We start from the raw sequence: 13,251 nt of genomic DNA, 5'->3' as shown, positions 1-13,251 counted from the left end.
ATTTCCCATTGTTCCTCAACATTTGATCAACAGGATCCCACTGCAGACTTACTGCCTCATGGCTTGTGCCATCTTGTTTGTTTGTTCGATATCCCACCTTTCTCCCCAAAGTGGCTTACGTAGTTTTCCTCGCCTCCATCTTATCCTGAAGAAGATGAACAAAGAGAAGAGCTTCTTTGTCATGTCCTGAAGCTTGATAATCTCCCCTTGAGAGTCCATCCCCATCTGTGGGATCATTCCCAGTCTTCCTGACCAAGAGGAAGAGAACAAAATCTAGCCTTTAGGATTTCTGTTAGGCGTTACAATTTAGCAGAGGTGTTAGGTGGTAAACCCTTTGTCTCTCTATAGCCAGAGCCATTTGCATCTCTCAGTGCTAAAGTGCTTGATGCTTGGGGAAGAGTGACTCCAAACCCTGTGCTTTCCCTCCTTGCCAGCTATGAAAGTGCAATCAAGCTCCAGTACGTAGACAAAGTGCAGTCTCAATTATTGGAGTACTGATGGGATTTCTAGGGCAGAAGGCATTTCTCCAAAGGCTGTACAACAGCCGGAGAGCAAATGGAGACAGAAGCAAAGACCCCTCCCCTTCAAGTCCACTTTCAGAATCAGAGCCTGAACCCCAGACCTTTGCGCTGGAACATCCCAAAGACCCGTCGCCGGATCTCCTTGGTCTTCACGCTGTATATCACCGGGTTGAGCACCGGGGGCAGGAGGAAGTGGAGGTAGGACAGAAGCAGGTAGACCTGGGGGGGCATTTCCTTCCCAAACCGGTGGATCATAGAGAGGCTCAGCAGGGGGCTATAGAAGAGGAGGACGGCGCAGATGTGGGAGACGCAGGTGTTGAGGGCCTTCAGGCGCGCCTTCCAGGTGGCGATGCGCAGCACGGTCTTTAGGATCATGGCGTACGAAAGGAGGATGAGGACGGAGTCCAGCCCGAGCGTGGAAAGCAGCACGAAAAGGCCGTAAGCACTGTTAACACGCGTGTCCACGCAGGCCAGCCTGAGGACGTCTGGATGGACGCAGTAGGAATGAGAAAGGGCCCTGGCCTTGCCGTATCTGAGCTCCCTCAGCATGAAAGGCAGGGGGAGGTGGAGGCCGACGCTTCGGAAAACAATGGCCGCCCCCATCTTGGCCACCGTAGCGCCGGTCAGGACAGAGGCGTACCTCAGAGGGTTCCAGATGGCCACGAAGCGGTCAAAGGCCATGGCCAGGAGGACAGCCGATTCGATGACGGAGAAAGTGTGGATGGAGAAGAGTTGGGCGAAGCAGGCCCCGGCCAGCACCGCTCTGGAGCGGAGCAGGAAGACGCTCAGCATGGATGGCAGAGTGGAAGCCGAGAGACCCAGGTCGGCCAGGGCCAGCATGCACAAGAGCAGGTACATGGGTGCGCGGAGGCCCCGCTCGGCCCGGACCACGGCCAGGATGGTGCCGTTCCCGAAAAAGGAGACGAGGTACATGGCGCCCAGCGGGATCACCAGCCAGCGATGTGCGGAGCCGAGTCCTGGGATGTCCATCAACACAAAGAGCCGCGGCCAGTCCTCGGTCCGGTTGGGGATCGCCATGGCCGCCACTGTGGTACCTGGAAGTATGGAAATGCCTGATTTAAAAAACCATGCAAATGGCAAGAGAAAAGTCTCTTCCCCTGTCTCTAGAGCGGGCCTTTCCTTCCCACCCATGCCCAGCTGTTTGAACAAAGAATAAATGCCCGGCAGAGGAAAGAGCTCCGGATGATTAGCCACAAGGTATAGAGAGGATTCTCGGTCTGGGTCGAGGGATGCTCTGCATTCTTGGTGCTGGGGCAACAGTGAGAGGGGGCTTCTGTTGTCCTGGCCCCACTGCTGGACCTCCTGAGGGCACCTGGTATTTTTGGCCACTGCCTGACACAGAGCGTTGGACTGGGTGGGTCATTGGGCAGATCCAACAGGGGCTTCTCTTATGTTCTCTTATGTCTGGGGCAAGGGATGCTCTGCATTCTTGGTGCCTGGGGGGGGGCAACAGTGGGAGGGCTCCTAGTGTCCTGGCCCCACTGCTAGACCTCCTGAGGGCACCTGGTGTTTTTGGCCACTGTGTGACCCAGAGTGTTGGACTGGATGGGCCATTGGCCTGATTCAACATTGGGCTTCTCATAAAAACCAAAGAGAAGCCAATGTTGGATCAGGCCAATGGCCCCTCCAGTCCAACACTCTGGGTCACACAGTGGCCAGAAATACCAGGTGCCCTCAGGAGGTCCAGCAGTGGGGCCAGGACGGACCTCTGCTCCATATGCCTATCTAATTCCCTTTTGAAGCCGTCCATGCTTGTAGCCGCCACCACCTCCTGTGGCAGTGAATTCCATGTGTTAATCACTCTTTGGGTGAAGAAGTACTTCCTTTTCTCCGTTCTAACCCGACCGCTCTGCAATTTCATGGAGTGCCCACAAGGAGTTCTTGTATTGTGAGAAAGGGAGGAAAGTACTTCTTGCTCCACCTGCTCTATCCCATGCATAATCTTATAAACCTCGATCACGTCACCCCTCAGTCGTCGTTTCTCCGAGCTAAAGAGCCCCAAGTGCTCTAACCTTTCTTCATAGGGGAAGTGTTCCAACCCTTTTCTCATTCCTGTTGCCCTTTTCTGCACTTTTTCCAGCGCTCTAATATCCTTTTTGAGGTGTGGTGACCAGAACTGCACACTCTCTTGTGTTCTTATGATCTGAGCCACGGATCCAAGCTGAAACCCCACCTGGTCTTACCTAGTTCTGCATCATTGGCCCTCCCCGAGTCCGAAGGAGTTCCACTATTTAGACCAACCGTTTCCCCCCATTTGCAAGAGCTGGTCTTTAGTGCCCATGGACACACACCCACACCCACAGTGCCCCATGGTTTGGGGATGATACATGTGCGGTTCTGGCCTCCATTTGTAGATGGTACCAGGAAAGGCCACCCAGGCTCCTGAGTCCTTTCCTCCCCACGTCCAGTTAGATTTGAGTCCCAGGGCACCTTAAAGGTCAGCAAGAGGTTCAGCACGTTAGCCTTCCAGAGTCACAGAATCATAGAATCACAGAGTGTCAGAGTGGGAAGGGACCTTGCAGGTCATCTAGTCCAACCCCTCCCCCCCCCGCACTCTGCAGGAGCAGAGCCGAAAGAGAGCCCTACAAGCTCCGAGCTCCCTTCTTCATCGGACACGAGCGGAGTGGAAATGGAGATCTGAGTCTCTTTATCCCCGTCAGAAGGTGGAAGGGGTGTGGCAAAGGATGCTTGTAAAGGATGCCGAGGTCGAAGGCACGTGGCCATCCACTGGATTTGAGAGGGGAAAGGCTGGGGAGGCTCAGATCTGCACTCCCCCTTGTGCCGGATGAAGGGAGCCCTGGCACTCGGAAGCTCATACCCCACCCCTCCCCAATCTTATTCTCTAGGTCCTGCTGGGCTTCGGACCAGTGTTCCCTGTAAGCTGAGTCACAGTGTGAGCTAGCTCACTGTTCTTTAGCCTCCGGCTCACACAGTTTTGTCTCCGCTCAGGAAGGATGGCTCCAGAGCAAAAGAAGTTATGCAGTAGCCAAATGGCTGGCTCACGACTTTAATGCCAGGAGCTCACAAGGTAGAATTTCTGCTCACAAGACTCCCACAGCTTAGGGGGGCCCTTGCTTCAGACCTAACTGTTCGACCGCCAACCAACATGGCTGCCCTAGGGAAACGATCTCCCAAATCCGGGTTCCGTTGATGCAGAGATTACACCAAGCTGGGCGTTGTGCGTCTGCAGAGAGGGAGAGTCGTCATCACCACGTCCGCCAACACAAATTAAACCCAATGCACATCTGCAGGGCCTTTTTTCCCGCTGGAAAAAGAGGTTCCGGACCTCTCGAGAGGGACATGAAGTTTTCAAGCTGTGTCCTGAAAGCTCATGACCTTTTAAACATTTCTAAAAGAATTTTGTTGAAGAGGTTCCGGAACCCCATTCTGACGTGTTCTCCAGGAGAAAAGGCCCCGCACATTAGGAATACTGAGGCGGAATCTGCATTTGTCTTTCCCACCGGTGTCCCAGCCTTTTGACTCCGTCTTCAAAAAAGCTGCCTACATTTGGTGTCGTTTTCACACCTCAAGAGTGCTAGCATACGTTTGCGCATCCACATATGTTTACCGTCCTTTCGGGGCAGCTCCACTGCCACTGCACCTCCGCACTGCTTTAAAAGAATCTTCTCCAAACAACATTCAAACCAGCAGAAAGACGGCATCACAGCAGCACGAAAATGATTTAAAAATGCAAATGCAGATTCGACCTAAGTCACAGGTTCAGACACATCGGGTGAATCTGCATTTGCATTTTGAAATCATTTTCCTGCTGCTGTGACGCCGTCTTTCTCTATGCTTGTTTGAATGTTGTTTGGAGAAGATTCTTTTAAAGCAGTGCGGAGGTGCAATGGCAGTGGAGCCGCCCCAAAGAACGATAAACATATGTGGACGTGCAAAAGTATGCTAGCACTCTTGAGGTGTGAAAACGACACCAAATGTAGACAGCTTTTTTGAAGACGGAGTCAAAAGGCTGGGACACCGGTGGGAAAGACAAATGCAGATTCCGCCACCTATGATACCCAGGAACCCAAAACAGCGCATCTGAGTGGTATGCGGCCAGTTTGCACCAAGACTCAAGGCAGATAACCGGATAAGAAACAGTGTGATCAAACGGCACAGGACAACCAATGTGTGACATAATAGAGCAAGGATTACAGAACTGGAAAACAATGCCAGCCACACACCTGAGCACAAGCGAAGCTGCCTTGTGCTTTAACTGGGCCCTGGTGCATCAAACTTCGCACGGTCTGCTCAGACGGGCGGTGACTCTCCCAAATCTCAGGCAGAGGATTTCCGCATCTCCTGCTGCCTGGTCCTTTCAGCTGGAGACGCCAGAGATTGAACCTGAGCTCTCCTGCATGCCAAGCAGAGGCTCTGCCACACCCAAGGAGAACCAGCTCGGCACGGGGGGGGGGGGGTGAGAGTGAGGGTTTGCTGGGACCGGGGACAGCCACCTTCGGGTGCTCGTTCCGCCAGGGGAGCTCCCTGGGTGACCTCGGGGCCGCCGTCACAATACTATCTCAGCCTAACCTACCTCACAGGTTGTTTCAGAGCGTTAGAGACCCGCCAGATTCCTGGGGCGTCAGTTTTCGAGACTCAAAGGCTCTTCCTATCTGACGAAGGGAGCTTTGGTTCTCGCCAGCTTCCAGGCTGCAAATCGGGCAGGTCTCTCAGGTGCCACCGTTGGACTCCCCAGTCGGCCACCTGCCCACAGTGCAGCCAGTCGACGCTCAGCTCCAGAGCCCTCCAAAGCGGCTCCAAGACCAGCTTTTCCAGGGGAACTCTCTCTCTCCTCACGTTCAGCCACAAGCCAGCTGCACCTCAGTGACAAAAAAGGAGTTTTTCCTCAGGCAAGAACTGTTGCGGAAGGGTCTCTCAGGCAGTGTTCCCTCGAAGCTGAGTTAGTGTGAGCTAGCTCACAGTTCTTTAGCCTCCGGCTCACACACTGTTGTCTGGGCCCCGGAAGGATGTGGCTCCAGAGCAAACGAATTGATGCAGCAGCCAAATCACTCACAACTTTCATGCCAGGAGCTCACAAAGTAGAATTTTTGCTCACAGGACTCCACGGCTTAGCGGGAGCATTGCTCTCAGGGTTTTCATGACACAACCACAGCGACACAGCCCACCGTCTCCTCCAACATTTAGCCTACAAATAGTGGGTGGGGGTGGGGGGTTAAGCAAAGTATCCTAAGACACACACACACCCCACCGCCTGGGTCTGTTCACTGAACAGCCAACAAAGATGTGAGTTTGCAAGGCCCTTGGACGACTCTGTCCTGAGGGGAGGGGGCCCCTGCTCCTCGGCTCCCAGGGACAGAGACCAGGCAGCTGGGAGGGTCCCAAGCCGGCAAAACTCCCACTCAGCTTGACTCCGAAGCCCCCTCTCCCGGGCAGCTCCCGAGGATGAGCCTCCAACAGTCCTCCAGCGGCAAGATGCGCGCACACACACACACACCACCCTATCCTGCTTCACCCCATCCCCAAAGCTGGGAATTCTGCACTTGAGTTGCCACTTGCAGCAGGTGAAGTGAGCTCCTGGCAGCCAAAACACCGCAGGGTTTATAAGCAGCAGCAGCAGCAGCATCTCCAGGGTGGCCCCAGGAGGCTGGGAGAGGACCCAGCGGCTCCTTAACCCTTCCACTGCCAGGACACTCACACGAACACACAGGTGGAGCGGCCTCCTCCTGAATCAGACACACACACACACACCCGTGGTCCACCCAGGTCCCTCTTGTCTACTCAGACGGAAGCCGCTCTCCTCCAGGGTCTTGGGAGGAGGGAGGTCTTTCACGTCCCCTGCTACTCAGTTCTCTCAACTGGAGATGCGGCCGCCGCCAGGGATTGGACCCGAGACCTTCTGCATGCCAAGCAGAGGCTCTGCCACGGAGCCACGGCCCCTCCCAGCCACGGCCCCTCCCACTCCTCCATGGCTTTCTGGTTGGGCTGTCCATGATGCGAATCTTTGCATTCCCTTGATCGTATCTGACACCTCTTTCTGTTGATCCGAATGGAAGAGAGAGCCCCGTGCCCAGTGTTCCCTCTGAGCTGAGTTAGTGTGAGCTAGCTCGCAGTTTTTCAGCCTCAAGCTCACACGTTTTTGCCTTCACTCAGAAAGGATGGGGCTCCGGAGCAAACTAATTTCTGCAGCAGCCAAATTGCTCGCGGACTACTTCAATGCCAGTTGCTCACAAGGTAGAATTTTTGCTCACAAGACTCCGCAGCTTAGAGGGAGCATTGCCCACGTCCCCCCCCCTTTCCATCAAAACGGGGGCGAAATCCTCAAGGACCGTACCCCTCACCCAAGGGATCCTGATTCACGGGGAGACAGGAGATAAGAAGGCATTTTGTCAAATGAAGGCAGGCGCCAGAGACGGGCTCTGCTTGGCTTGGGGACAGCTGAGTGGGGACCGGCAGCTCTGGGGAATGACAGGCCGGCGTGTAGGTAGGTGCTGATTTAGAAACTGGACACACATCCACACACAAAGCTGCCTGCCACCGCAACAGGCCCCCCTGGTCCCTCAAGGTCAGCATCCTTTTCGGTGGCGGCCCCTATCTGGTGGAATGAGCTCCCGGAGGAGATCAGGGCTCTGCGGGACCTTTTACAGTTCCGCGGAGCCTGTAAGACGGAGCTCTTCCGCCAGGCTTTTGAGTAGGGGCCGCCTCCACTACCGCCACCACTACCACCACTACCACCACCGCATATATGCAGAGCAGGACCGTCGGGGTGGTCCGATGAGTAATTGGAACATCCTGGCTCATGCCGTCCCCCTTCTGATTTGATCTTGGCCCTCCTCCTGACGCGCAATGGAGAGTGTGCAATTTTAGTCCTTCACGTATCCTGTGAGTTGTTAACGTTTTTAGCTTCTGTTGTTTTAATGTATCTTTTTTTTATAGCACTTTGTGCCCTGTAAGCCACCCTGAGCCCTGCGTGCGGGGAGGGCGGGATAGAAATGGAATGAAATAAATAAATGACTAAGATAAGCCAATTATTCAGAAGGGTGGAAACCAAATTAGGTTGTGAGGAACGACAGAAGGATCTGTCTAGACTGGGCAAGCAGGCAACCAGTGGCGAAGGACGTTCAGGGTAAGGAAGGGAAAGGTGTTGCACCCGGAAACAAAAGAAAATCCAAACTTTAGATACACACTGATGACGTCTGAACTGGTTGAGACCGAGAGGGAAGCTCCTGGTGGACCTCCTGATGGCCCCAGGTATGTTTGGCCACCGTGTGACAGACAGAGTGTTGGACTGCAGGGGCCACTGGCCTGATCCAGCATTGGCTTCTCTCTTATGTTCTCTTATGTTCTCTTTAAGCAGATCTTGGGGTTACAGTGGAAGAAAGCGGATGCTCAGTGGGAGGCTGCAGTGAAAAGTCAAACTCCTGCGCTGGGAATCTGTTGGGGAAGGGCCTGGAAATGAAATATGGCCAGGATTGTAAGCCCTGTTCGCGGATCAGTGGGGAGGCAGTGCATTGTGTACTGGGTTCAATGCGTAGTGAAGACAGACGCTGAGTGAATAGCAGCTCATACTTTACTGGCACACAACACAACAACTAACAAACGGTCGAACGGCCAACTATATACAGTCCCCGGGTGCCACCCGCAGGTCCCATTGGCGGGTTTGAACTTCCCACCACAGTCCCCGTAGGTGCTGACTCGGAGTCTCAGGATCCTGGTCCCCATTGTTCTTTCGGAGCCAAGCTCTGGTCACATACTGCTGGCGCCTAGTGGCGGTCTGTGGACATAACAGTGGAAACAAGCTGGTGTCACTGCTGAGAAGCCTGTTGCAGACGGAGCATCCCAAGGAGACTTTGGGGGAAGAAGAAGGAGAAGAAGAAGAAGAAGGAGAAGAAGAAGAAGGAAGAAGAAGGAAGAAGAGAGATTGGATTTAGGATTTCCGGTTTTCAACGGTGAAGGCCTCGGCCTCTGTTCCCTGTTGTTGGCCTTCCAGAGGAACTGGTTGGCCCCTGTGTGAGACAGGAGGCTGGACTGGATGGACCCTCACTGGTCTGATCCAGCAGGGCTCTTCTGAGGTTCTTCTCAGGGGAAGGCCTCGGCCTCCCTGCCCTGTTGCTGGCCCTCCAGAGGGACTGGCTGGCCCCTGTGTGAGACAGGAGGCTGGACTGGATGGACCCTCACTGGTCTGATCCAGCAGGGCTCTTCTGAGGTTCTTCTCAGGGGAAGGCCTCGGCCTCCCTGCCCTGTTGCTGGCCCTCCAGAGGGACTGGCTGGCCCCTGTGTGAGACAGGAGGCTGGACTGGATGGACCCTCACTGGTCTGATCCAGCAGGGCTCTTCTGAGGTTCTTCTCAGGGGAAGGCCTCGGCCTCCCTGCCCTGTTGCTGGCCCTCCAGAGGGACTGGCTGGCCCCTGTGTGAGACAGGAGGCTGGACTGGATGGACCCTCACTGGTCTGATCCAGCAGGGCTCTTCTGAGGTTCTTCTCAGGGGAAGGCCTCGGCCTCCCTGCCCTGTTGCTGGCCCTCCAGAGGGACTGGCTGGCCCCTGTGTGAGACAGGAGGCTGGACTGGATGGACCCTCACTGGTCTGATCCAGCAGGGCTCTTCTGAGGTTCTTCTCAGGGGAAGGCCTCGGCCTCCCTGCCCTGTTGCTGGCCCTCCAGAGGGACTGGCTGGCCCCTGTGTGAGACAGGAGGCTGGACTGGATGGACCCTCACTGGTCTGATCCAGCAGGGCTCTTCTGAGGTTCTTCTCAGGGGAAGGCCTCGGCCTCCCTGCCCTGTTGCTGGCCCTCCAGAGGGACTGGCTGGCCCCTGTGTGAGACAGGAGGCTGGACTGGATGGACCCTCACTGGTCTGATCCAGCAGGGCTCTTCTGAGGTTCTTCTCAGGGGAAGGCCTCGGCCTCCCTGCCCTGTTGCTGGCCCTCCAGAGGGACTGGCTGGCCCCTGTGTGAGACAGGAGGCTGGACTAGAGGGACCCTCAGTGGGCTGACCCAGCAGGGTTCTTCTGAGGTTCTTATGTACATGTTCAAGTGAGGATTAGGAGAAGGACCAGTTAGAGAACATATGGAGAAGCAGGGTATCTCTCCATCCAAATTTCAGGAAGAAGAAGAAGAGATTGGATCTATACCCCGCCCTTCACTACCCAAAGGTGTCTCAGAGTGGCTTACAAACTCCTTTCCCCTCCCCTCCCCACAACAGGCACCCTGTGAAGCAGGTGGGGCTGAGAGAGCTCAGACAGAAACAGCTCTTTTCCAAGGACAGCTCTGAGAGAACTAGGGGTTGCCCACGGTCATCCAGCCAGGTGCAAGTGGAGGAGTGGGGAAATCGAACCCGGTTCTCCCAGACTAGAGTCCGTGTACTAAACCACCACACCAAACTGAGAGGGAAGCCAGGCAGCCACCCGTCGGGACGCCTACTCTTCTGATGAATATCCCCCTCCTCTGGGGCTGAAACAGCTGGGGCTGCCCCCCCCCCGTTTCTCCAAGGACTCCCTTCCCAGCTGCTCCTACGACACAAACGGGAGCTTCTCCCCAACCGGCCGCAGCCTGTGGACGCAGGTGGTCCTTAGATGGTAGTCCCTGAAATGACACACACACAAGAGAAGATGGCTGGGGGGGGGGAGTAGGGGGGGGGGCCATTGGCCTGGCACGGAGAGGGCGGTTCCTGCTGGACTGCCAAAGAGAGGGGAGAAGCTCCCGGGAATCCCACAAAGGCAATAAAAGCACCTCCCCTGAGCTCTGAGCGGGGCTGGGTCTTCTCTCCTCACCAAGCAGAGGCCTGGCGCTGCCGTCCGCGATGAGCGCACCCACCCACACCGTCCACATCGCCGTGAGTTCTTTCCCCGTCATTCTTTTGTCGCTTGGGGAACAGTGATTTTCTTTCCAATTGCAAAAAGATATGCCAAGATAGAACAATAGAACAACACGAAGACACACAATTAGGAAACTCCTACGGTAGCTGAGCAGCTAGAAAGGGGGGAAGGAGACAGACATCCTCCTCTTTAAAAGCCGAGTTCCGCAAGCAGGAAGCCCATCTTCTGGGACTGGACTCTTTGGAAGGCTGCAAGCAGATTAGACCCTAAAGGACCCTGAATGCTTGTGGGGTTGCAGGGAGAGCCTTGTGCGAGGACTGAGGCAGCAGCCCGGGGACCACTCCGGAGGGACCTTTGTGCTTCACCCTCTGATACTCCGGGAGGCACACCAGGGGCTCAGGTGAGGCTTTCTGTTGTGTTCGTGACTCTTGGTGCTCCTTTCTGCCTCTTCTTCCTCTGCTCTGCTCAGCTGGCTTAACTGCTGTATCATCTGAATCATAGAATGTTAGAGCTGGAAGGGACCTTGCAGGTCATCTAGTCCAACCCCCCCTGCACTCTGCAGGAGCACAGCCGAAAGACAGCCCTACAACATACCCGAAAGAGGGTCGCCCAGCCTCCTCCGCTTGAAAATGTCCAGCGAAGGAGCCTCCACCCCCTCCTGAGGCAGTCTGTTCCACGGCTCAACCACTCTTACAGTCAGGAAGTTTCTCCTGATATTTAGCCAGTATCAACTCCCTCGTAATGTCCACCCATTAGATCTAGTCTTGCAATCCGGAGCAAGAGAGAATAGATCCGCTCCATCTGCTGGACTTGGTGTGGGGGCCCCCGGTGTCAGGTAGCCCTGTCATGAATCTGGAATGGGGAGGGGTTTTCTCCTCCCCGTTCTCAGCTCTTCCCTGTCCAGCTACTGTGCGCTATCTCTACACTTGATCTTGTAGTCTCCAGCTGCAGTTTACTCGGCTGGGAAAGTAACGGCGTTTCTCTTGACTGCTTGCTTTTGCCCATGTGCGTGAACTATAATCATTGGCTTCAGCTCATTGGGGGGATGTTTGATTTCACTATAAGTCAGAGGCCCTTATACTGACGGCTATTCCTGACACAAGCTGTACACGTGTTCTTTAGTCCTGGATCCACCAATAAAGCAGCTCTCTTCTTCTGAAGCCCCGTGTGGTGTGACCTGCCTAAAGACCCTGACACCCAGGCAAGCACCCGGTGATCCTAGCAGGACCCTGCCGCCTCATATTTCCCTGCCTCTGGGAAATGCCGGGCTTTGTTCCGGACTTCGTCTCTGTAGTGGGAGCTTTTAGGGAGAAACTGGGGGGTGACTGGTGAGACTTCCTGCTCCTGGATTCTGAAAGCCTTCTTTTTTCCAGCCGGTCTCCTGTGAATGTGGGGAGGGGGGGTCAGTTTGGCAGTGGGGGGGCTCCTGACCGGCATTAATATGTGTGGTGCACTCCTACACACTTGACGAGTGCCAGAGGTCATTTTACCATCTTTGCCACCAGCCAGTATCTCTTTCGTTTAATCAGACGGGTCTCTGGACCTTGGAGATGGCAAGCGAAGCCTTCTGGCTACTTTTTACCACTCGTTTTTATTTTCCCATAACACTTGTCTCCCCCTGTCCCCCAGCTGGGGACCAGAGTGCCTTACGAAGAAAACCATCCAATTGCACACCTGCAAAGTCAGATCAATCTCTTTATCAGGGGTAGGTTCAGGTGAGGTCGCCGTGCTGATCTGAAGCAGCAGGACAAAGTTTGAGTCCCCTGGTGGGGGCACCTTTCAGACCAACAAAGTTTAAGAACCTAAGAGAACATCAGAGAGAAGCCAGTGTTGGGGAGGTCCAGCAGTGGTGCCAGGACACTAGAAGCCCTCCCACTGTTGCCCCCCCCAAGCCCCAAGAATACAGAGCATCCCTTGCCCCAGACCAAGAGTTTCTATCTATACCTTGTGGTTAAGAGCCACTGATGGACCTCTGCTCCATATAAGAACATAAGAGAAGCCAATGCTGGCCCCTCCAGTCCAACACTCTGTGTCACACAGTGGCCACAAATACCAGGTGCCCTCAGGAGGTCCAGCAGTGGGGCCAGGACATTAAAAGCCCTCCCACTGTTGACCCCCCCCCCAAGCACCAAGAAAGAGCATCCCTTGCCCCAGATCGAGAGTTTCTATCTATGCCTTGTGGCTAAGAGCCACTGATGGACCTCTGCTCCATATGCTTATCTAATTCCCTTTTGAAGCCATCCATTCGTGTAGCCGCCGCCACCTCCTGTGGCAGTGAATTCCATATGTTCATCACTCTTTGGGTGAAGAAGGACTTTCTGTTATCCGTTCTAACTCGACTGCTCAGCGATTTCATGGCGTGCCCACGAGTTCTTGTATTGTGAGAAAGGAAGAAAAGTACTTCTTTATCGACTTGCTCTATCCTGTGCATAATCTATCAAACCTCGATCACGTCACCCCTCAGTCGTCGTTTCTCCAAGCTGAAGAGCCCCGAGTGCTTTAACCTTTCCTCATAGGGAAAGTGTTCCAATCCTTTATCATTCGAGTTGCCCTTTTCTGCACTATTTCCAAAGCTATAATATCCTTTTTAAGGTGTGGTGAACAGAACTGTACACAGAATTCCAAATGAGGTCGCACCACTGATTTATATAGGGGCATTATGATACTGGCTGATTTGTTTGCAGTTCCCTTCCTAATAATCCCCAGCATAGCATTGGCCTTCTTTATTGCAGTCACACACTGTCTCGACATTTTCAGTGAGTTATCTACTACAACTCCAAGATCTCTCTCTTGGTCAGTCTCCGCCAGTTCGGACCCCATCAACGTGCATTTATAGTTAGGATCTCTGGCTCCAATGTGCATCACCTTGCACTTGGCCACACTGAACCCCATTCGCCACGTTGACGCCCACTCGCCCGTCCTCGACAGATCCCTTTGGG

The 13,251-nt window shown here is 54.5% G+C and overlaps 1 protein-coding gene across 1 annotated transcript; it reads right to left on the bottom strand.

Annotated features, from left to right (window-relative positions):
* Positions 1-602: 602 nt before the first annotated feature.
* On the bottom strand, positions 603-1,559 carry LOC107113670 (olfactory receptor 51G2-like). The gene has a single exon (XM_015415021.1). It carries the CDS (start codon positions 1,557-1,559, stop codon positions 603-605), a length of 957 nt encoding a protein of 318 aa, XP_015270507.1.
* Positions 1,560-13,251: the final 11,692 nt, after the last annotated feature.

Source organism: Gekko japonicus, unplaced genomic scaffold, assembly GCF_001447785.1.
Source record: "Gekko japonicus isolate JY-2015 unplaced genomic scaffold, Gekko_japonicus_V1.1 scaffold5620, whole genome shotgun sequence".
NCBI classification, from domain to species: domain Eukaryota; kingdom Metazoa; phylum Chordata; class Lepidosauria; order Squamata; family Gekkonidae; genus Gekko; species Gekko japonicus.
The sequence above is the reverse complement of the archived record's forward strand: the minus strand, read 5'-3'. Positions and strand labels throughout refer to the sequence as shown.